This window comes from Rhinoderma darwinii, chromosome 4, assembly GCF_050947455.1.
Source record: "Rhinoderma darwinii isolate aRhiDar2 chromosome 4, aRhiDar2.hap1, whole genome shotgun sequence".
NCBI lineage: Eukaryota > Metazoa > Chordata > Amphibia > Anura > Rhinodermatidae > Rhinoderma > Rhinoderma darwinii.
Genome location: NC_134690.1, coordinates 314673533 through 314698953, shown reverse-complemented (window position 1 = coordinate 314698953; position 25421 = coordinate 314673533). Strand labels below are relative to the sequence as shown.

General features: G+C 43.1%; 1 protein-coding gene across 1 annotated transcript in view; it reads left to right on the top strand.

Annotated features, from left to right (window-relative positions):
• Window positions 1-25421, top strand: part of LOC142761217 (presenilin-2-like) — a 63079-nt gene that overhangs the window by 13957 nt on the left and 23701 nt on the right. The window contains exons 2-6 of the mRNA XM_075864407.1: window positions 6047-6206; window positions 15834-16063; window positions 20143-20284; window positions 22457-22524; window positions 24599-24823. Of these exons, the coding sequence (XP_075720522.1) occupies window positions 6069-6206; window positions 15834-16063; window positions 20143-20284; window positions 22457-22524; window positions 24599-24823 (803 nt within the window). The 5' untranslated portion in view covers window positions 6047-6068. The remainder of the gene's footprint in view (window positions 1-6046; window positions 6207-15833; window positions 16064-20142; window positions 20285-22456; window positions 22525-24598; window positions 24824-25421) is intronic.

The window sequence follows — 25421 nt, the reverse complement described above, 5'->3', positions numbered from 1 at the left end:
AGTTCAGAGTGGAGGGCGCTCCTCCGCTCGCCAAAGACGCCCCGGACACAGCGCTACTTTAAGCGCTGTGCTCGGGGAAGCCCTTGACGGTACTGTCCACATATGGACAGCGACGTTAGTGGCTAATACTTGAGCGCAATCCTCGTTGCCGACTTAACTGTGCCTGGGGAGCCCTCGGCGAGCGGAGGAGCTCCCTCTGCTCCTCCGCTATGAACTAATTCCTAAGCAGGGAGCTGATGGTTCCCTGCTACAGAATTAGTTTGACAGCTGGACATAACCCGGCTGCCTGGGACAGCGGGACACAGCCCGGAATCCGGGACTGTCTGGCTGAATCCGGGACGGTTGGGAGGTATGAGATAGATACATAGATGTTTAATGGAGCAATGTGTTTTTTTTTATTACCTCTATTATTACTATTCTCCCTCTCCTGCCAGGACAGGGAGAAGTTACAGCAGTCCCACGAGGGGGGGGGGGGGGGAGAGAGGGAGGATGGGTCGCGAGGGGGGGGGGCAGGAGCCGCAAAAAGAATGTGCCTGGAGACACAAGCGTTTCTAAAATCATAAAATAATGTCATTTATTTTATGATTTTAGAAACGCTAGTGTTCCCAGGCACTAAATTGTTTAAACTGTGTACTCGCCACTGTCCCGTGGCTTCTTTTCCTCTGCAGTGCTCTGCTCTGGTGTGCCTGCTACATTCTGCTCCCTCGCTCAAGGCAGACTGCTGCGCAGGCAGCGTTGTGACTGGCAACAGGGAGGGGACATTGCTCAGACCGCCCGGGACAGCGGTGAAAAACAGGGACTGTCCCGCCGGATCCGGAACAGTTGGGAGATATGATTTAACGTATACCTTAAACATAGCTCAAAAACGTGATATACATGCCATTAAGACCTACACTAAATGGACAAAAGTATTGGGACACACCTTTTAATTATTGAATTCAAGTGTTTCATTCAGTCCCATTGTCACAGGTGTATAAAATCTTACACCGAGCCATGCAGTCTGCCTTTTGTGAAAGAATGGGTCGTTCTAAAGAGCTCACTGAATTTGAGCGTGGCACTGTAATTTGATGCCACCGCTGCAACAAGTCAGTTGGAGACATTTCTTCAATTCTAGAAATTATACAAACAACTGTGAGTGGAAGCATTAAGGAACCACAGCAACTCAGCCACAAAGTGGCAGACAATGTAAAGTTACAGAGTGGGGTCGCCGAGTGCTGAGGCTCATAGTACATAAATGTCGCCAACACTACGCTGGCTCAAAAACTGCGGAGTTCTAAACCTCTTCGCATTTACATCGGCACAAAAAATGTGCGTCGGGAGTTATGAAAACTTGGGTTTGAATGGCTGAGCAGCTGCATGCAAGCCCTACATCACCAATCACAATGCCAAGCTTCGAATGGAGTGAGTGGTGTGCAGTACGCCACCACTGGACTCTAGAGCAGTGGAAACCTGTTCTGTGGAGTGACTAATCATGCTTTTCTATCTGGCCGTCTGGGTTTAGCGAATGCCCGGAGAACGCCGGCCTGACTGCATTGTGCCAACTGTAACATTTGGTGGAGGAGTGATAATGCTCTGGGTTTGTTTTTCAGGGCTTGGTTTAGGCCCTTAATTCCAGTGAAGGGAAATCTTAATGCTTCAGCATGTCACGATCTGTGGGTATGTGGACGCATTGGGCCGTACTGCCGTAGCGGCATAGCCGTGTACCAAGTAAAGTCTATAGTCCGAGCAAGCGTACCTGTGGTGGTACAGAGAGTAGCGATGGCTAGGCTCAGATGGGACCTTGACAGCAGACACTAGGTGTGATGTAACACGACTCCAACTCTTTTAAGGCACAGGAACAAGTCCTCCCTGGAGGGAGGTCTCTAACTTGCAGGGGATTAACAGCGATGGTGCCTGGCGGATCAATGATATTCTGCGGAGACTCCATGGTGTCCTCTGTCTCAAACGACCTGGATAAGTCATCTGCCCTCACATTTTGTCGTCAGGGCAGTAGTGGAGCTCAAAATGGAACCGGGCAAAGAACAGCGACCACCTGGCTTGACGGGGTTCAGCCGTTGTGCCGACTTGAAATAGGTGAGGTTCTTGTGGTCAGTATATATCAGGATGGGGTGAGCTGTGCCCTCTAGTAGATGTCTCCACTCCTCCAGAGCCAATTTGATGGCCAATAACTCCCGATACCCAATCGAGTAATTGCGCTCTGCATAATAGCCACATACCACTGCCTTCCCTTTGGAGCCTCTCTGGAACAGAAGAGCACATGCACCAACAGAGGAGGCGTCCACCTCCAACGAAAACTGTAGAGATACATCGGGCTGATGGAGGGTTGAGGCAGACGTGAAGGCACTCTTAAGGCTATTAAATACAGATTCTTCCTCTGGAGTCCACACAAGAGAAGTGTGGGATAAACTGCCAGTAAGAGTTGGCAAATCCTAAAAAGTGCCATATGGACCTCAAGCATTGAGGACGTGGCCATTCCAGGACGGGCTTTATCTTCTCAGTGTCCATCTTGATGCCTTGATCCAAGATGATGTAGCCCAGGAAGGAGAGAGAGTTTTTCTAAACCACGCACTTCTCCAGCTTGGCATACAGGCGATTCTCCTTTAGTCACAGCAGAACTTGACGGACATGTCTCCGATGAGTCGTCGGATCTGGAGAAAAAATTAAAATGTCGTCAAGATAGACCATGACATGGACATAGAGGAGGTCTCGGAAGATGTCATTGACGAATTCCTGGAAGACAGTGGGAGCGTTGCACAGACCGAAGGGCATCACCAGGTATTCGTAGTGCCCATCTCGAGTGTTAAACGCCGTCTTCCACTCATCACCTTGACGGATTCGAATCAAGTTGTAAGCCCCATGCAAGTCCAGTTCAGAGAAGATCTTGGCTCATCGTATGCGGTCAAATAGTTCGGAGAGTAGGGCTAACGGATATTTGTTTTTGACTGTGTCTTGTTTGAGACCACGGTAGTCCATGCAAGGCCGATGAGATCCATCTTTTTTTCTTGACAATGTAGCCGGGCCAGGGAGGAAGACTTCTGTATGAAACCCTTCTCCAGATACTCTATGTAGATCGACATGGACTGAGTCTCTGACAAGGAGAGAGGTTATACCCGGCCACGGGGATGGGATTAATCTGGAACCAGATTAATGGGGCAGTCATAAACCCGGTGTGAAGGGAGCATCTCAGCCTCCTTGCTGAAGACATCTGCAAATTGAGAGTACTGAGGAGTCAATCCTGCTAATAACTGAGTCAATGGAGACTGGACCGGATGGGTCTGCGACAGACTGTGATTGCTACAATTGAGACCCAATTGGAGAACCTCTCCGGAATTCCAGTCCAGAACTGGGGCATGTAGTCAAAGCCAAGGCAGAACCAGCAGCCCAGGGTTGATGGCTTAGGGCAGAGCAATAAATGTGATTAGCTCTGAATGTAGGGCTCCAACTTGGAGTTTCAGCGGCTTGTTCTCCGCTACGATTTGGGTCAGGCAGAGGCAGTCCATTGACCGAGGCAACAGCTAAATATGTCCCCAGGGGGACTGTGGGCAACTGAAGAAGATCCACTAGGTGTTTCCGGATGAAGTTTGCTGCGGACCCAGAGTCCAGAGACGTGATGCGTCTTTTCACCAGACACTGTTTACGGGAATGGACAGTCTCGAGGAGGACTTGCTCCATAGCCACGTTTCACCTAGGGTTGTCTCTCCAACCAAACCTAGGCACGGGAGTTTCGCTTACCTCTGTGGACACCAACGTACAATACGGCCTTCGAGGCCGCAATATAGACAATTGCGTCTGTGGTGTCTCTCCTGGACAGATCCACCTGCAGACTCCTCTGGTGGGAATCTTGCCTCCTGGCGAGCCTCTTGGAATCGCTGCCGGATCCTCATGTCATTCCTGGTGGCTAAAAGTATGAGGTCATCCAGGGTAGGTGGCAGATCACGAGCGGCGAGCTCGTCTTTAATCTTAGGAGACAGTCCATGCCAGAATGTAGCCCCCAAGGCCTCGTTGTCCCACGACAACTCTGCCGACAGGGTGCGGAACTGAATTGCGTACTCGCCGACGGAGGTGTCCCACTGGCGAAGGGTGCGCAGAGATGCAGCTGCTGAGACTCGTCCAGGTTCCACAAACACCATGCAAAAAATCTGTAGGAAACACTGTAAGTCCTGGGTCTCTGGTCTCGGACATTCCCAGATGGGATTCGCCCATGCTAGGGCCTTGCCAGTAAGGAGAGAGACTATGAAAGCAATCCTTGCGCCGTCAGTAGAAAATGCTCCGGCATGTAGGCTGAAGTGGATACTTGCGTCTCCATCATAGCGATGAGGTAGTGGCAGAGAAAATCGGGGATCAGTACTGCCAGGAGGTGTAGCAGGAGGAACAGCAAAGGCAATAGGAGCAGGTGTCGGGGGAACTGCAGCTTGCGTATCCAGCCAATGTGCAATAATGTTCACCGCCTGGAGGAGCTGGTCCTGTCGTAATTAGCAGACTAGTATATCCGCCTGCATGGCTTGTGATGTCGTTACGGTCTTGGGTTGACCAAGGGGGTCCGTGGCCTGGGCGTACTGTCACCATCTGTGGGTATGTGGACCCACTGGGCCATACCGCCATAGCGGGATAGCAGCTGGCCAAACAGTGTACAAAGTAAAGTCTATAGTTCGAGCAAGGGTACCTGTGGTAGTACAGACAGTAGCGATGGCTAGGCTCAGATGGGATCTTGGCAGCAGACACCAGGCGTGGTTTAACACAACACAACTCCAACTTTTTTAAGGCACAGGAACAAGGTAGCACGTGATAAAGGATACAGGTAGCCTAAACGGGAACAGGAAAACACCAAGGGACCATTTGCTAGACTGGTACGGGAAAACAAAACAATGCTCAGGAAATGAGTGAAGGGGCAGGGCCCTTCTTATAGTCCAGGGTGATTAGACAATTCTAAACGTGTGCGCGCTGGCCCTTTTAAGGCTGGGACTGAGCTCGCAGACGCACCTTAGTGGTCACTGCAGGCCAGGACGGCCGCATATGCTGGCATCTTTGGGAAGGAAGGCATCGGCAGGATGAGAGGAGTCTGCAGTCAGTGGCCGCGGACGTTACACAGCATACCAAGACATTTTGGACAAGTTTATGCTTCCAACTTTGTGGGAACAGTTTGGGGAAGACTCTTTTCTGTTCCAGCATGACTGTGTCCAAGTGCACAAAGCAAGGTCCATAAAGGCATGGTTGGGTGGGTTTGTGCAGGCCAGTCAAGTTCCTCCACGCCAGAGCCTGGTCCTTAACTCTATCAAACACCTTTTGGGATGAACTAGAACGGAGATTGTGAGCCAGGCCCTCTTCTCCAAATCAGTGTCCCATCTCGCAAATTGCTCTTCTGAATGAATGGGCAATAATTCCCACAGACTCACTCCAAAATCTTGTAAAAAGTCTTCCCACAAAAGTAGAAGCTGATTTACCAGCATAAGGGGGACCAACTCGAATATTAATGCCTATGGATTTACAATGGGATGTCATTAAAAGCTCCTGTAGGTGTAATGTGTAGGCGTCCCAATACTTTTGTTCATAGTGTAGCGTGTACTTCCCGAGGTGTGCATATCACCGGATGATAACCTTGGTTCTTGACAATTCGAGTACAGTTATTAAATTGCTGTTGGGGGAGATCTAAACTCTCTCTCTCTTCTTTTTTTTTTTTTTTTTTTTTTTTTTTCTGCTGCTAAATTATTGTTGAAGGAGTTTACCGCAGAGGAAGTGCCGTAAACTGGTCATGTGATGCTTTTTAGTCCAGCACAATATAAGCAGGTTTACTTTTTATTGGATCAGAAAGCACTGCCACTTCCTCTATTCTGTGGACTCCTCATTTGGAAAAGGAGGCCAAGTCCTGTATTTGGATTACATTTTAAGTTCTGTGCACTCATAACAATGTATAACCGTTTGATACATATAAAAATCATTCTTGCATGACACTATTACAGAAAAAAACCATATTGATTCTGATTTTCACATTGCCATTTTATACAGAGATGTATCATGGAATTAATATTTTCATTCTGTCCATCTGTAGTAGGTAACTGTGACTTGGAAATATGATTACATTCATGAACAGCTCAGACAGTGAGGAAGAGGAGGAGTGCAATGAGAGAACGTCACTGATCGCCTCTGAAAGCCCACAACTTCCTTTTCAAGATGGACAACAGACTACAGAAGATCCTTCTAATAAAAGGGTGAGTGATTGCTCTCGCCTGCAGTAGGAAATGACATATGAAGTTATTCTGGAACATTTTATTTAACATCTTATTGTCATTGATGTCCTTTACCTCATACTTCTACCAATATACAATGCATTTGGAAAGTCTTCAGACCCTTTAAATTTTTTTCACATTTTGTTATGTTGAGGCCTTGTTCTAAAATAAAATAAAAATTCCCATTTTTTTCCCCCATCATACTGCCTTCAATACCCCATAATGACAAAGAGAAAACAGAATGTTCGTAATATTTGCTAATTTATTAAAAAGGAAAAACTCAAATATTACATTGACATAAGTATTCAGACCCTTTACTCAGCACTTCGTTGAAGCACTTTTGGCAGCGTTAACTGCCTCCAGGCTTCCTGGGTATGATGCCACAAGGCTTGTACACCTGAATTTGGGATTATCTGCCATTCTTCTCTGGCTTCTCAAGCTCTGTCAGGGTAGATGAGGTCTGTCGGTGGATAGCCATTTTCACGTCTCCCCAGAGATGTTCAATTGGGCTCAAGTCAGGGCTCTGGCAGGTCCACTCAAGGACATTCACAGAGTTGTCCCTAAGCCACTCAAGTGTTGTCTTGGCTGTGCGCTTAGGGTTATTGTCTTGTTGGAAGGTGAACCTTTGGCCCAGACTGAGGTTCAGAGCACTCTGGATCAGGTTTTCATTAAGAATATCTCTGTACTTTGCTCCATTCATCTTTTCCTTAAAGGGAATGTGTTGCCAGAAAAACATGTTTTTTTTAAAAAAATTAAACATTTAGTGTGTGGGTGATTAAACATTGTTCAAATTTTTTTTATTTTTTGCACGAGTCCAGGAAATATTATAAATTATTTCTAATTTATAATACTACCCATTTTTGGTCACTAGATGGAGCTGTTCCCAAAATTGCAGCATTGCAACGTTGGGTTAAAAGCCCTCGCTCTAGTGAGCTCTCAGCATTCCCCCCTCCTTTATCCTGGCTAGTGCCGGGATAAACGAGGGGTTTGAAAGGTTTAACCTCCTACACTGTGTGTCGCCATTTTTTGAGGTAACCCACAGTGTAGTAGGTTTACATACAGTAGTAAACACACACAAACACTAACATACATTGAAATCTCTTACCTGCTCCTGCCGCCGCGGCTCCCTCCGGCCCGTCCGCTCCCTTTGCTGCCGCTGTTCCATGTGCACAAGTCCGGAAGCCGCGACCGGAAGTAGTAATATTACTGTCCGGCCGCGACTTCCGGTCCACAGGAAAATGGCGCCGGACCGCGCCAATTTCGAATAGGACTGTGTGGGAGCGGCGCATGCGCAGTTCCCACACAGACGCCGTACACGGCAGTCAATGGGACGGGAGCCGTTCGCAGTCCCTATGGGACTGTGGCTGCCGTATTCCATGTCTGTGTGTGTCGTTAATCGACACACACAGAAATGGAACAAAAAATGGCAGCCCCCATAGGGAAGAAAAAGTGTAAAAATAAGAAACAGTAAAACACAAACACACAAATGAAAATAAACGTTTATATTAAGGCACTAACCTCTTTAACATATAAAAAAATTATTTGTGATGACACTGTTCCTTTAACCCTGACCAGTCTCCCTGTGCCAGCCGCTGGAAAACACCCCCACAGCATGATGCAACCGTGATGAGCAGTTCCTGGTTTCGTCCTGACATGACGCTAAGGGTAAGGCCACATGGAGCGGCCCTGACACGGTCGTGACTCGGCCAACAACTGCGCCGTCACCATCTTTGGCGCGGCTGTCAAACACCCTGTTAATGGCCACGCGTTAATGCGGGTAAAACGTCTCTTTATCTGCAAAATGTTGCGGCCATTAATTAATACACCCTTTACGGCCGCATGATTTTGCAGGTAAAGGGCAGTTTTACCTGCAATAACGTGCGGCCATTAACAGGCTATTTGACAGCCGTGCCGAACAGGGTGCCAGTGCCGTTGTTGGCTTTGTCGCGACCGTGTCATGGCTGCTCAGTGTGGCCTTATCCTTAAAATTGAGACCGTAATGTTCAGTTCAATCTTTGTTTCATCAGACCATAGAATCTTTGTTTTTTTCTTACACTCTAAGGGCCTGTTCACATCAGCGTTGGCTTCACGTTCCGGGGTTCCGTCGGAGGTTTCCGTCTGGTGAACCCCGCAACGGAAAGTCAAACTGAAACCACAGCTACCGTTTCAGTTACTATTGATATCAATTGTGATGGAAACATTGCTAATGGTTACCGTTTGTCACTGTTCCGGCAGGTTTCTGTTTTTCCGACTGAATCAATAGCGCAGTCGACTCCGCTATTGATTCCGTCATTATACCGGAAACCTGCCGGAATGGTCACGAACAGAAACCATTAGCAATGTTTCCGTCACCATTGATATCCATGGTGATGGAAACGGAAGCTGTGGTTTTAGTTTGACTTTCTGTTGCGGGGCTCACCCGACGGAAACCTCAGACGGAACCCCGGAACAGGAAGCCAACACTGATGTGAACAGGCCCTAACAATACTTTAGGTGTGTGTTTTTTTTTGTTGTTGTTTTTTGCAAACTTCAGACTTGATTTGTCTTTTACTGAGAAGGGGTTTCTTTCCTGGCCACTCTGCCATAATGCCCAGATTGGTGGTGTGCTGCAGTGATGGTTGGCCTTCTGGAAGTTTCTTCTATCTACACACCGAATCTTTGGAGCTCAGCCAGAGTGACCATTGGGTTCTTGGTCACCTCTTATTAACCCCTTAAGGACACATCCTGTTTTTGGCCTTCAGGACACAGACGATTTTTTTCCAATCTGACGTGTTACTTTGTGGTAATAACTCCGGAACGCTTTTACCTATCCAAGTGATTCTGAGACTGTTTTCTCGTGACATATTGTACTTGATGTTCGTGAAAAAAATTGGTCGCTAAATTCAGTATTTATTTGTGAAAAATACCAAAATTTAGAGAAAATTTGTGAAAATTAGCATTTTTCTTAATTTAAATGTATATGCTTGTAAAACAGATAATAATACCACACAAAATAGTTACTAGTTAACATCCCCTATATGTCTACTTTGTTTGCTTCATTTTTTGAACGTCATTTTATTTTTATAGGACGTTACAAGGCTTAGAACTTTAGCAGCAATTTCTCACATTTTCAAGAAAATTTCAAAAGGCTATTTTTACCAGTTCAGTTCTGAAGTGGCTTTGAAGGCCTTATGTACTAGATAGACCCCATAAATCACCCCATTTTAAAAACAGCATTCAAAAAGTTTCTTAACCCTTTAGGCGTTTCACAGGAATTAAAGCAAAATAGACGTGAAATTTACGAATGTCATTTTTTTTTTTTGGGCAAAATTAATTTGTGATAAAAAAAATTTGTACCACAGAAGGTTTTAGCCAAGAATTGCAACTCAACATTTATTACCCTGATTCTACAGTTTTTAGAAATATCACACATGTGGCCCTAGTGTCCTCTTGGACTGGAACACGAACCTCAGAAGCAAAGGAGCACCTAGAGGATTTCGGGGCCTCCTTTTTTTTTTAGATTATATTTTAGACACCATGTCAGGTTTGAAGAGGTCTTGTGGTACCCGAACAGTGGAGAGCCCCCAAAAGTTACCCCATTTTGGAAACTACACCCCTCAGGGAATTTATCGAGGGGTATAGTTAGCATTTTAACCCCACAGGTTTTTTGCTAAAATTATTGGAAATAGTCTGTAAAATTGAAAGTCCACCTTTTTTCTCCAAAAACGTAGACCTTTTTAATTTTTACTAGAAATAAAGGAGAAAAAGAACCCCAAAATTTGTAAAGCAACCTCTCCCGATTACGTGAATACCGCATATGTGGTAATAAACTGCTGTTTGGACCCACGGCAGGGCTCATAAGGGAAACAGCGCCATTTGGATTTTGGAGCACAGATTATGTTGGAATGATTTTCGGTGCCATGTCGCGTTTGCAACGTCCTGGAGGTACCAAAACAGTGGAAACTCCTCAAAAGCGACCTTGTTTTGGAAACTACACCCCTCAAGGAATTTTCCTAGGGGTATAGTGAGCATTTTCACCCCACAGGTTTTTGGCAGAATTTAATGGAATTCGGCCATGAATATGAAAATCGACTTTTTTTCTGAAGACATTTTTACTTTTTACTAGGAATAAAGGAGAAAAAGAACCACAAAATTTTTAAAGAAACTTCTCCTGATTACGGGAATACCTCATATGTGGTAATAAACTGCTGTTTGGACCCACAGCAGGGCTCAGAAGGGAAGTCGTGCCATTTGGCTTTTTGAGAACAGATTTTGCTGGAATGGTTTTCGGTGTCATGTCACGTTTACAGAGCCACTGAGGTGCCAGTACAGTGGAAACTCCAAAAAAGTGACACCATTTTGGAAACTACACCCTGAAAGTATTCATTTAGGGGTACAGTGATTATGTTGACCATGTCGTTTTTTTTTAGCTAGAATTACGCGAGAGCATAAAACCTGAAGGAGCGCCTTGTGGCTTTTTGGGCCTAGTTAGATGAATTCCAGGCAGAATTTATTTGCAGACTTTCTGAAGTGACTGAGCAGAAAACACTGTCTTTCAGTATTCATCTAGGGGTATAATGAAGTATTTAGTTATTTTTTTAGGTTTAATTCCAACTCATAAATGGGCAATTATGTACCGGAAATAGGGATGAAAGGCCAAAAATGGGTAAAAAAAAAAAAGTAGAGTAAGTCATAAAATTTATAATTTCGGGAGGAATGGTAAGCGCGAAAACAGTCCTTGATACACAATCCTGGCTTATCAGGACAAGTGTCACACTGATAGCCCGTGTCTTTTCGCATTCCGTTTTTATAACAGACGCAACATTTTTTGTATGGTCTTTTTCTCAGTGGGGGGAACTTCACTTGGGGAGTGCTGCCCTGATACAATTCTGCTGGCCTCGCTGCTATGGGATGTGCTTGCAGCCTCTTCTACTCGGTCTTTGAAAAGTAGTTGTTTTATAACTTTTTCCTGGTATTCAAGATACCGTGCTTGATTCCCTGACTTCCGATAAATAATAAAAGAATTGTACAGCGCTGTTTGTATGAGGTGCACTGCAGTCTTCTTGTACCATACGCGGGACTTCCTCATTGCGCTGTATGGCTGTAGCATTTGATCTGCCAGGTCTACGCCACCCATGTGTTGGTTATACTCCTGTATACACACGGACTTGAGGGCTGTGGCATTACGCCCTCTTACTGGAACAGGGGTGCTGCTGTCCCCATGAATGGACGTGAGGATAAAATCATCTTTTTTATCCATAAATTTTGTCACGATCACTGTCCCATTAGACAATTACCTGCTATCACCAGGTCTCAGTTTCTGGTCGACCAAATTTTTTTGGGAGGCCTTTTTGATTCCTCCGTATTGTGCCACAGGCGACTGTATTTTTATCAAATAGGCAGTGGAACAGTGGGACGCTAGTATATAAATTGTCTATATAAAGGTTATAACCTTTATCTAGCAGGGGGTACAAAAGGTCCCACACAATTTTGCCGCTTGTATTGAGGACAGGGGGACACTCTGTTGGGCAGATTTGGGAGTCTTTTCCCTCGTAAATTCTAAATCTGTGAGTGTACCCACTTTCATTCTCACAGAGCTTATAAATTTTTATTCTGTATTTTGCCCTTTTACTTGGCAAGTATTGCCTAAATCGTAGCCTTCCTTTGAAGAGCACGAGTGACTCATCTATGGCAATATTTTTATTAGGAGTGTATGCCTCTGAAAATTTTTCACTCAGAATTGAAATAAGCGGCCTAATTTAATAAATAATCTGTCCTGGTTGGGGTCACCAGGCGGAGGGCACTGGCTGTGGTCAGTGTAATGGAGGAATCTTAATATTGCCTCAAACCGAGTTCTCACCATTACAGCCCTGTACATTTAGCGTAGCATACAAAACGTCTGTCGACCAGTAGGACCGTATGGTGGGTTTCTTAATAAGCCCCATATTAAGAAGGAGCCCCCAGAACTTTTTAATTTCTGCAGCACATGTTGGATGCCACTTCTGGCCTCTAGCGTAATATGACGCGGGGTGACTGGTCAGATACTGTTCGGCATAAATATTTGTTTGGGTGACCGTTAGGTTCACCAATTCCTCCGTGAATAAAATTTGAAAAAGATGTAATTCCGTGTACCCAGTGGTATCAATTTTTATTCCTGGTGCAGAAGTGAATTCAGGAATTTGGGGTGAAAAAATATTTGGGGGCACCCAATTGGAGTCACTTGAGTGACTGTCACTCTGCCTACTCCGCCTTTGTGGGGGTTCCTCACTATTGCTAGAGGATAACAAAATAAGGAAGTGTTCCTCATCCTCACTGGCGGTTTCCGTGTCTGTGTCGAACACAGCATGGCGTAGGCCTCCTCCACAGTGTAATTCTGTTTTAGCCATAATTTTATACTTTTTAACAATTTTTTTTTAACATTTTATGACAAATAAAAAAATACGTCTGAAATGTCGTCAGAAACCTGGTGTGTGTGTGTGTGTGTGTGTGTGTGTGTGTGTGTGTGTGTGTGTGTGTATATATGTAACCTAACTAAACTACTACTAATAATTTTTAGATTATTTAAATGTTAACTTTTTATTTTATGCTAAAACAAAAAATCGCGCCTAAAACGTCAGCGCAGGAAGGGTTAACACTCTTTCGGACGTCTGCGTACGATATATATAGCGTATATTTATAACATATATATATATATATATATATATATATATATATACACTATATAACGTATGTATATAATATACACGTGTGTGTGTGTATGTGTATATATATATATATATATATATATATATATATATATATATTAAATAATCACCTATATATCCTACACTACTACCAATAATTTTTTTTATATATAATTTTTTTTATTTTTTTTAACAAACGAAGTAACTTTTGACAGGTCTTCCGGGAGGGGAGGTGGATTGGGGAGCTCTAAGGGGTTAAACGGGTTTGTGTGGTGTATTTCACTCGTGAGGGGACGCACTAAATTCACTCTGGTCTGATCTCCCCAGAACTGTCACAACTGTGACAGTTCTGAGGAGATCCGTCACAGAGGAAGGGCGGCAATTCACTTTTCTGATGTGATTGGTCACTCTGGAGTGACTGACCAATCACAGCGATCCACGGGGGGGGGGGGGGCAGAGCCGTAATTGGTCCCACCGCCGATAGCTGTGACGCTCAGCTGTCTGTGACAGCTGAATTCACTGTCCTGTCACCGTTTGCTTATCCTAATGCGGCAATGACCCGCCGCTCAGGACGAGCATTCTCGTCCTGCGTCTTCAACCAGTTAAGGCCCTTTCCCCCTGATTACTTAGTTTGGTGGGGCAGCCAGCTCTAAGAAGAGTCGTGGTTGTTCCAAACTTCTTCCATTTAAGAATTATCGAGGCCACTGTGCTCTCGGGAACTTTCAGTGCAGCAGAAATGTTTTTTCACATTGTCATTATGGGGTATTAAGTGCAGAATGATGGGCAAAAACTAGAATTTTTATTTTAGCACAAGGCCTCAACATAACAAAATATGAAAAAAGCGAGAGGGTCTGAAGGCTTTCCGAATGCACTGTATAATTGTATAATATTTTTTATTTAAACATGCCATGTGCAACATAAACCGTCTGATCTTTAGTTTTGGTTTCAACGTTATAAAAATAAGTTCCTTTTTTGGAGCCATGTTTAGTTATTATAGGCTATAGTTATGTTACATATGTGTTTAGCTATATATGTAAGGAATTACATATCTCTAGCTATTCTTTACTATAATATTGTTATTATTGGTTAGGAGAACTGCTCTGGTAATAAACCCACAGGGCTGCAGAGAATTCCAAATTCTGAAAGAGCTTTGACCAGAAAACAAGTACTTGCAGCAGCCTGTATTCTGTAAATGCAAATGCAAAAACAAGCTGCTTAGGCCTCATGCACACTTCAGTTTTTTCCTTCAGGGTGCTATCCGTTTTTGTCACTGATAGCACCCTGAACCCATTAATTTCAATGGGGCCATGCACACTTCAGTTTTATTTGACGGTCCGTTGCTCCTTTCCGATCCAAAGTAGAGCATGTCCTACTTTGGTCCGGGATTCCGTGACCGTGAGGCCCATGCAAGTCAATGGGGCCGTCAAAAAAACTGAAGGCACACGGAAGGCATCCGTGTGCCGTCCGTGTGTGATGGAGCCGTTGCCTAGCAACCGCCGGGCGGGCAGAAAAACATTAGAAAAATATTACACTAATCGGCAGCCACTTGTCTCTATCAATAACTGATAGAGAAAAGAGGCTGCTGATATAAAATAAAAAGCATTTCATACGTACCCGGTCGTTGTCTTGTCGTCTTCCTCCAGTCCGACCTTCTTTTGTGACGTGGCGGCCTGTGATTGGCTGCAGCGGCTGCGGCGGCCTGTGATTGGCTGCAGCGGCGGCCTGTGATTGGCTGTAGCGGCCGCGGCGGCCTGTGATTGGCTGCAGCGGCGACATGGATTGAACGTCATCGCTGGAGGCCGGACAGGAGGAATGTAAGTATGAACTTATTTTTTATTTTTTTTTACGTGCGCCGAGCATGGTACTGTCACCCTGGACAGTACCATGCTCGGCGCACGGAAACGGAAACACGGAGTGCACACGGGAGTGCACACGGAAACCACACTGCCGCTAAAACGGGTTAACGGACCCTTCAAAAGCGGCCGTGAAAACGGTGACGTAAGTGTGCACGAGGCCTTACAGCTTCTGCAGGTCAATGACCGAGAACTTTAAGTCCTATATAAAATACCCTATGTATTAAAACGTTGTTTCTTTTTTTTAATACCGTTCCGTGTTTCCCCACAACAATACTTTATCTCCTGAACCCCAGTGGGTCACCTTTGTCATACTGACAGTGTGGATCTAAATCTCCATCCACATTCGTGTCAACATCCTAACTTATTTGAACAGCAGCAGTTCGGATGTGGATATTGATGTGCATCGAGCATTGGACCTGTGACAACACTAACCTGGTGGAACATAAGAATGGAAGTGTGGCCATCACGATACAAGCACAAAAGCTCTTCTCATGGGTAGCCTCTAAATTCAGCTGTTGATTAGATACAGTGGTAATCGCACAGTATAACACGAACATACACAAACATAAATTACCTGCTCCTGCCGCCACCGCTGCCTCCGCTCCTAGTCCTTGCTTCTGAACATATGGACGGAAGCCACGACCAGAAGTAGTCCTCTTACTGTCTGGCCGCAGCTTCCGGTCCACATGAAAATTTCGCTTGGCCGAAGACCTTCCTTTTGGACTGTGTGGGAGCGGCGCATGCGCTATAGTGAATGGAACAGCTCCCGTTCGCATTCACTATGGGGATGTATGTGCCGTATTCCATCTCTGTATGTGTCGTTAATCGACACATACAGAGATGAAAAAAAAAAAGACAGCCCCCATAGAGAAGTAAAAGAAAAAAAAAAGTAAAACACAAATAAATAAAATGTATTTTAATAACATACTAAAAGCAAAAACATATAAAAATTATTTTTTTCGTGACACCTTCCCTTTTAAAACCCACTAAGGAACATGTTATATAAACCCTGTGGTAGTTCTCTGAATCCGACTAGTTTGTATGTGTTCTTGTTGAGCTTTCTATTTGACTGGTCTCTACATCTCTAGCAGAAACAATACAGCGGTAGTGCACAGGTGCTGGGCGAAGCATCAAATGGTGAGACCTCAGGAGCAGCAGCCTCTGTTAGAGAAGTTCCGGTGGACAGAGAAGAAGAAGAGCTGACACTTAAATATGGGGCTAAACATGTTATAATGCTTTTTGTGCCGGTCACTCTCTGTATGGTTGTAGTGGTTGCAACAATAAAATCAGTCAGCTTCTACTCTGAGAAAAATGGACAGTTGTAAGTAGCCATTTTTTAATTTTACATTTTTGTAATTGTTTATTATGCCTTTTACTAACTGTTACATGTGGAGATTGGCCCTCTAGTAGTGGCAATGGTAACAGAGATATTTCCATCTGTGTGGGAACAATGATCTGAACTAAAGAAACTGAGTAATAGAGTCTGATCAAGTATTTTAGGAAAATGCTTCAAAGCAATAATGCTTCTGGTTTATTAGGGGAAAAAAACAAAAAAAACATAGTGACTACTGCAGTTTGAAGGGCATGCCATGGCTTTTTAAAAGAGCTGAAGCATGCCTTTGTCAATTGTGTTTTTATAGCAATTTTCCAATTTACTTTAATAGTGGAAATACCACAATTAAAAAAACAAAACACAACTATAAACGGTTATCAGTGTTCCCTGCTATTCTGAACCCCAGTGGTACATTGATTTTAGAAAGTATAGAAAAAAGAAATAAAAAAACTAACCAAAAACCCCAGGAAAAATGTTATATATTGTGGGGAAGTGATGCAGTTTTCAGCTGACCCAGTGCCTAGTGTAAACCGGGCCTAAAATGGCCCTATTGTAGGATGGAGGTACCTAAAGAATGGCACCTGGCGTGAAAATAGGAGGGCGATGGGTAATGAGCCTATCAAAAGATCAGGGAAAGACTCGCTCATGTTAACCATTAGGGTATGTAGAGAAGTATTCGGCACACAGACAAATATGATTCAAATATGATTCAGCACTGCTGTTCGTATCGCGGCTTACCGCTCGTTTTTGGCGCCAAAAACGAGCGGTAAGCCGCGATACGAACAGCAGTGCTCATCAACAGGATACATCCACGCCAACAGGGTTCCAGTGCCTGACTAAGGTCTTTTTGGACCGAAACGTTGCACTCCGCCCATGGCATTTGAATACAATACAAATAAAACGAAAGAAGTTTTGAATCATATTTGTCTGTGTGCCGAATACTTCTCTACATACGATTGGGTTGGGACCCTATTCGTGCACCTCCTATAGGTCTTGTGCACTCTGAACCAATACCAACCATTAGGGTATGTTCACACGCTAGCTGTCATTTACGGCTGAAATTACAGACTGTTTTCAGAAGAAAACAGCTGCCTCGTTTCAGCCGTAAATGCTCCTCGTAATATACGAGGCGTCTGTGACGCTCGTATATCTTGAGCTGCTCTTCATTGAGTTCAATGAAGAACGGCTCAAATTACGTGGCAAAGAAGTGCCCTGCACTTCTTTGCCGAGGCAGTCAATTTACGCGTCGTCGTTTGACAGCTGTCAAACGACGACGCGTGAATTACAGGTCGTCTGCACAGTACGTCGGCAAACCCATTCAAATGAATGGGCAGATGTTTGCCGACGTATTGTAGCCCTATTTTCAGGCGTAAAACGAGGCATAATACGCCTCGTTGACGCCTGAAAATAGGTCGTGTGAACCCAGCCTTATACCTGATAAGTGAATTCTCATTTGGGAAACACAAACTTGTATTTCCATCATTTTGAAAACTGAGGCCATCATGTTCCATGAATGTTGCGTGAAGTGTAGGAGCATTTTTAAAATGAAAAGCAGAATAAACATTTTCCTGTTGCACCTTGATGTTCGCACTAAATACCGAAGGTCTTCTTTTAGTAAGCAAACTTAATATATAGGCTGGGGCTACACAGCGATACAAAGTCTAGTTGTGGTAAGAACACGATTGAACAGCAATTTCAATATTTCTCTCTGAGGAAAATAGTTACAAACGACCTGGCGTCTATAAGGGTATATACATACGGTTTATTGCCACGACTATGGGAAATTACAGCAAAATGATGCATCCTTGCTGCGATTTTGCAAGAACCGTGACCATAATTTGTGATTTGACCGCACCGTGTAAATATACCCTAACCAAAATGTACAATAATCATAAGGTTGCCTTAAAGCTTTTGTTTCCCATAGGTAAACATTGAAGTTGTGATGCCATTGTGATTATATGTGGACCTTTGTCAGAGTAGGCCTAGCCTAATAAATACACACATTAGCTAATTTCTTACGTCTATTGCGATTTCCAGGTTGTTGAATAAATATGCCACCCCTTACCACAAATCATGAGTCATTGCTCAATGACAACAATATTGGGTTTGTTTCCGCTGTGCTTTTACATGGAAGGAATTCAATAGTCATAGGTTTCCTAAACGACTAAATTAACCTATCTGGAATTTCTATATAGTCTGATTTACATATCGATACATAATATGGCAGATTTAGTAATTCTGTCTAATATCAAGACAGTGTAAACTTATACCAGACAGTCAGAAGATGTGCCAAATTTTTCAAAGTGGCACACGTTGTATAATAAATTTGGCGCATCTTGCTAGACACTAGATTGCTCCAGGTTTTTGCACCAAAATGTTGCAGCATAGTGGCACATGTTAATCCACGGCCCCTTTAGAACAGACCATGTCCCCTTTTCCTCTAAGCCACACTTGTCGAGCACGGCACAAAATGTATCTAAAATGGTTAGGCCCCATGCACACTACCGTACCCATAATCATAGTCCGTATTTGCGAGCCGTGCTCCCATTATAATGTATGGGAGCACGGTTCGTAAAATAAAAAAATGGGACGTGTCCTATTTTTTTACAGAAGGTTTCTATGGCCCGGACACCTTCCCTTAAATATACGGGAAGGTGTCCGTCGGCCATAAAAATTAATGGGTCCATAATTACGGTCTGTGTGTGGGGCCTCAATAAATTTTGAGCATTTTGAATAGTTAATCTGCCCCAATATCTGCATGAAGTATTCATGTATTAATGAGCTGGGCTGCATGGAGTAGTGATGTGTTATAGGGGTACTACCATCTCAGATATTTATGGCATATCCATAGGAGCTGGCACCTGGGTCTCGAGTTCAGGGCCGCATACCCTATCCCTGCCTGGTAAGATGGCCGCTATGCACCACATCTAGGCGGGGAATCTGTGAAGAGGTGGTCGAGGTTCCGGAAACAAACTTCTGTAACTCTCATAGTGTTCCGTAACTTTCATAGTTCCAAGCTCCAGAAGTTATTCCGGAGCTTTAGAGTTATGGAAACAGCTTAGATAGCTGTTCTACATTATTTCCGTAACTCCCATTTACTTCTATGGGAGTTACGGAAATGGCATAGCTTGGTGAGCTTGGCTGTTTCCGGAACTCAAACCACCTTGCCACTGCCTGACAATCTCTGACAGGATGCAGGGGCCATCTCACCAAGAAGGGTCAGAGGACCCTCCGATATCGATAAAGGTGTGGGTCCCAGTGTTGGGACCCGCATCTATCAAACATATACAGCATGTTCTATGGATATGCCATAAATGTCTGGGATGGGAATACCCCTTTTATAGAGCCAGGCTACCCTGAACATTCATATACTGCCCAACATGTGCATCCTCATTCGTGGGACACTTTTAAGCCCGCCGCCGATACGCCTAGAAAACCTCCCTGGAACACCCACTATAATACCAATTTCCTAAGCCTAGCCAACCTAACGACACGTTTGCGGAACTTTCCTGTGGAAACGGGCAGGTTGAGAGGTATGTATTCATGTGTTTATGAGCAGGGCTGCAGAAGCTATTAAGATGTTAGGGTATGTGCACACACACTAATTACGTCCGTAATTGACGGACGTATTTCGGCCGCAAGTACCGGACCGAACACAGTGCAGGGAGCCGGGCTCCTAGCATCATACTTATGTACGATGCTAGGAGTCCCTGCCTCTCCGTGGAACTACTGTCCCGTACTGAAAACATGATTACAGTACGGGACAGTTGTCCTGCAGAGAGGCAGGGACTCCTAGCATCGTACATAAGTATGATGCTAGGAGCCCGGCTCCCTGCACTGTGTTCGGTCCGGTACTTGCGGCCGAAATATGTCCGTCAATTACGGACGTAATTAGTGTGTGTGTGCACATACCCTTAATGAGTCAATCAGACGCACAATCCATTTACAAGAGTGCACTCCAAGTACTACATAGAGACACACAACCTAGATGAGCTAAAATTTTTGTTTGTGATTCTGTAACTACTAGTGCTTCATTGTGACCCTTTGCTAATTTTTCTTTTTTTTAGAATTTATACACCTTTTTCTGAAGATACCACATCTGTTGGTCAAAGACTTCTAAACTCTATATTAAATACAATTATTATGATAAGTGTTATCCTGGTGATGACTATATTCTTGGTTTTGCTATACAAGTATCGCTGCTACAAGGTAAGCAAGAATCAGTCATTCTATTATCCCCTGTAAGCTAATCTGTTGTGGCTGTAAAACTGAAGCTATTTTTACACATATGTTAGTTAACTTGTTTTGATGGTCACAGTAGTGTAGCGTGCTGCTGTATTCTATCCAGTACGGAAACCTGATGGACCCATTAAAATTCAATGGGGGAAATAACGAATCATTGGCATAGATCCTGTAAAAATGTCATATTACTCCACTAAGAACCAAGGTTATGCAAGGTTATGCAATTCCATATTTTATTATGTGGAACTGAAGGATGAACCCGCATATTAGTATTTGGCATGTTAGCTAAATTTGTTAGTCTGTAAATGATTCATGAGATGATTCTGTGCGATGTGTTTTCCCTAATTAATATTAATATGAAATACTCCACTGACTCTTGGTTCATTAGAAGATATTAAATAGGGAATAGAGCACTCCACCTAAAGTACAGTATATGCATGTTGTGGATAATGCATTGTCTGAACCTTTACTATTTAAGCTCAAAAAGGTTTTATGTAAAGTCTAACCACTAAATTATGAAATATGTTTTACATCTTATCTTTCTGATTCAATTCATTGCTGTTTTCAAGGTCTCCACTTGTTATAATTCAATAGATACATCCTTGCTTATATTCAGAGGCTAGAAAAAAAACTTTGATCAGGTCCAACTGACAGAGGATCAGCGCTGGTTGCAAGAGAGAGCTGTACTACACTTAAGCTGGGTTCAAACGTTGCAGTCAAAATGTGTTGTTTTTTTTTTTTGCCATTATTTTTACAAAGTCGCAGCAAAATGGAGTGGTTTTGCAGCGAATTAATCAGATACTGAATAAAAGCAAAAATATTTATATTCACTGACAAGAAATCTTGATGTGAGGACATAAAACTCTAAGGGTATGTTCACATGGCTTATTTTCAAACTTAGTTTGGAGCGTAAAACGCTAGTATTACACTACAAAATACGCCTGAAAACAGTTTCCCAGTGACTCCAATGGGAAATACAGTGTAGTTCATACGAGGCATTTTTTTTATGCTGCTGAATTTAAAAAAAGTCTCTTAAAAAAGACATTTTACAAACTTATTTCCATTCACTCTACAAAAAATGCTTCAAAAACACATGCAAATATAAAAAAAGCTTTGAAAATCCGCTCCAAAAGCTGTTTGCTTTTCAAATCTGTCTCATGTTTTTCTGCCTCAAACATGTCGTGTGAACATACCCAAAGAATATTAGAAAGTTGCAACTTTTTGTTATACAATTGGTATTTTTTTTTTTTTTTTAACGCGAAACTTCCTATAAGGTACTTTTCCTTTTAGAAAAAGATATACAATAGAATCTGGCCCATGTGTGAGCAAATGTTCCTTTTTGGATATACAAATTAAAAAAATATATTTATGACTATACTGCACAGTGATCTCTGAACTAAGCATGTTGAACTACCCTCCACATCCTACGCATCACAATCACAGGTTTCCAGAAAGCTGTTTGACATGGCCCACCACACTGTAGTACTGCTTTATCTATTTCTGTGCTGTCACCAGTGAATTACTGACTAACAAAAAAGTGACTCTACAGTGTTAAGCAATCTATTTTTGATCCCTTGAACCTGCAGGGTCACTGTGACCAAAGTACTTATATCACATGCAGGCACAGAGCTATATAAAGCTGCTCAGCGAGGACCATCCAGGACCACTGCAGACATGCTAACTTCATGGACCCCCTGGGAGTTTGTCATTTACGTTTAAACAAACTGGGCGGAATTTACAAAGCAAAATGCGCTAGAATTCTTGCTCAAATTCTGGAAAAAAATGAAGTACGTGTAGTGCGCGAAATTCATTATGGTTTGTTTTTTTTTTTTAGACATTTTTTGCCCCTTAACAGTTTTGAAAAGTGTTCTGGTGCCTAAGATGTCTAGCGAATTCTGCCAGAATTATTCTGTGTGTTCCTTTCCCCTACTATTATTATATAGGATTTCTGTTATGCTGGCTGGAACCCAAATAAATCCCAATCACGTTTTAGCCTTCACTAAATTAAATTTTTAGACTATTTCACAATTATAAATGCAACACCTATAGCTATTAAATGGCTGTAAATATAATTGCTAGCGTGTAACTTGTACTTGTCTAAAATGATGCTGAATTCCAAAATCTGATTATTTTTTTTAGTTTATTCATGGATGGCTCATTCTCTCATCTTTGATGCTGCTTTTTATGTTTACGTACATGTATCTTTGGTAAGTATATGTTCCCATTTCTGTTAATTAGACAAATTTTTCTTTTTCCTATTAAATGGTTTCAGGAGTAAAGATGAATGAACCAATTTGTCAGAAATAAATTTGGCCTGAATTTCCCAAAGGTTTCGGAAGCAGAGATCTGAAACCTTTTGGTGTTCGCGGTGCACGAATCGGCAAAATGACGGCCGCCATCCATGATTTTACAGATTAAAGAAGAAAAAAAAGGGGAAAAAAAAATAAAAAATACCATACACCCAACCTCTCCTTGTTTCCCGTAGCAACACGTCCCTGCCGACCTCCTGAGATGACGTTGTTTAGTCCCATGTGACCGCTGCAGTGGTTACGTGAGACAACACGGCGTAATCTTAGGAGGCCAGCAGGGACACCTCACAACAGAAGACCCCAGGAGGGTAAGTATGTGGAATTGCAAGTGCCCCTATTGCCCTGTGACTCTCTGATGTTTTCTAGGATACAGTTCTAAAAGACATCAGAGCGTCAGACATGACAATCAGGGCACTTGTGATTCACTTTTATTCAGAACAAATTAAAATTTTGTTAAATTCGCTCATGTTTAGTCAGGAGTAGGCCTGCCATCCAGGCCCTGTCAGGTGCCGTATGTGCAGAGATATTCTAGAGAATACCTCCGTACATACAAACTTCATTGGAAGTCCCTTTGCATCTCTGTTTTATGGCTGTGTGCATGGTTTAAATTTACAGTTGTGTTTATCTAATCGCATACAGAAACAAGGTAAGTTTTCTCTTTTATCAGCTTGTTCCTCTTTGTAAAGGGTCTGATTCTAATAATTGCTGTTTTTGTAATTCTCCAATATATAGTGTGAGATTAAAATTGGACTTCCCTCATAAAAGTCAATATATGTCTCATGCAGACAAAGTCTCAATTAGTGTATTGATCTAAGAATTCTTATGGCACATGACTAAAATAGTGATCAGATGCGTTAATCTGAACTGGACATAATAGTTACCACAGCAAGAGTTTCTGTGCTTCTACATGTTATGTTGTAAAGTAAGCATTTAGCCTCATGCACTTGGCCATACTCCAGTCTTCTATGGGCCCGTACTCTACCTCTTTTTGCCTCTGTAAGAAAAATGTGGCAAGCTCCATTGCATGTTGTATTAGGGCTCATTCAGATGAGCGTGTATCCCGTCCGTGTGACGACCGTTACAACAACGGCCGTCACACGGACTCATGTATTTCAATGAGGCAGTTCACAGGACTGTTTCAACGGAGTGTGTGAAGGGTCTGTGAGAAAATAGGACATGTCCTAATTTTCTGCTCTTCACGTATCCCTCCATGGACTCTAGTCTATGCAGGATGCGTGATAACGCGTCCAGCATGGGTGCATCCCGTAACGGCAGTTTTTCACATCCGAGGTGGGTCACATTCGTGAAAAAATGCAGTTACATTCACACGAACGTGGCCAACCTCTGACGTGAAAAAATGCAGTTACATTCACACGAACGTGGCCAACCTCTGACGTGAAAAAATGCAGTTACATTCACACGAACGTGGCCAACCTCTGACGTGAAAAAATGCAGTTACATTCACACGAATGTGGCCAACCTCTGACGTGAAAAACATAAGTTTTCTACGTCCGAGGTACACTCGTGCGGGATGCGTTATCATGCATCCCCCATAGACTAGAGTCTATGGAGGGATGCGTGAAGCACAAAAAAATAGGACATGTCCTATTTTTTTCGCTGACCCTTCACGGGCCCTTCACACGCTCCATTGAAACAATGGTCGTGGGAACGACCCCACGGACGTGATACACACTCGTCTGAATGAGCCCCTACAGAGATCTTCTTCTCCCCCAGCAGCAATGGTCCAGAATACTGACCTTTAGAGACTGTGTACTGGTGTACAGGGTCCATTCATACATGGTCTCTAAAGCTTATAGACTACAAACAGTGATATCACATTATTAGACTGATCTAAACCAATCTAATACACACATGCATGCTGATTTTATGTGATTTCTAGAAACTCACTTTACTGAGGCAATAGGTGCTTTATAGTTCTTAGCAAAATGAAACTTTGTTTCTACTTTTATAGTGAAGTTTTCAAGACGTACAATGTGGCAATGGACTATCCAACCTTATTCATGGTCATCTGGAATTTTGGGGCAGTGGGAATGGTCTGCATTCACTGGAAAGGGCCTCTTCAGTTACAACAGGCTTATCTGATCATGATCAGTGCTCTTATGGCCCTTGTTTTCATCAAATATTTACCGGAGTGGTCAGCTTGGGTAATTCTGGGAGCTATATCCGTTTATGGTATGTAACCTATTCCCGTTGTTTTGTAATGTCTTGGCTTAATTTCAGTACGCTTACTACTAGAAAGAATGAGATGACAGTATTCAGCCTAATAAGTACTGCCCACAAGGAATGTTTGTTCTTTCCTTAACCCCTTAAGGACGCAGCCTAGTTTGGGCCTTAAGGCTCAGAGCCCATTTTTCAAATCTGACATATTTCACTTTATGTGGTAATAACGTCGGAATGCTTAAACCTATCCAAGCGATTTTGAGATTGTTTTCTCGTGACACTTTGGGCTTCATGTTCGTGGTAAAATTTGGTCGATATATTCAGTCTTTATTTGTGAAAAATTGCAAAATTTAGAGAAAATTTACAAAAAATAGCATTTTTCAGAATTTAAATGCATCTGCTTGAAAAACAGACGGTTATACCACCCAAAATAGTTACTAGTTCACATTTCCCATATGTCTACTTTAGATTGGCATCGTTTTTTGAACATTATTTTATTTTTCTTGGACGTTACAAGGCTTAGAACATAAACAGCAATTTCTCATATTCTTAAGAAAATTTCAAAAGCCTTTATTTGAAGGTACCAGTTCAGTTCTGAAGTGGCTTTGAGGGGC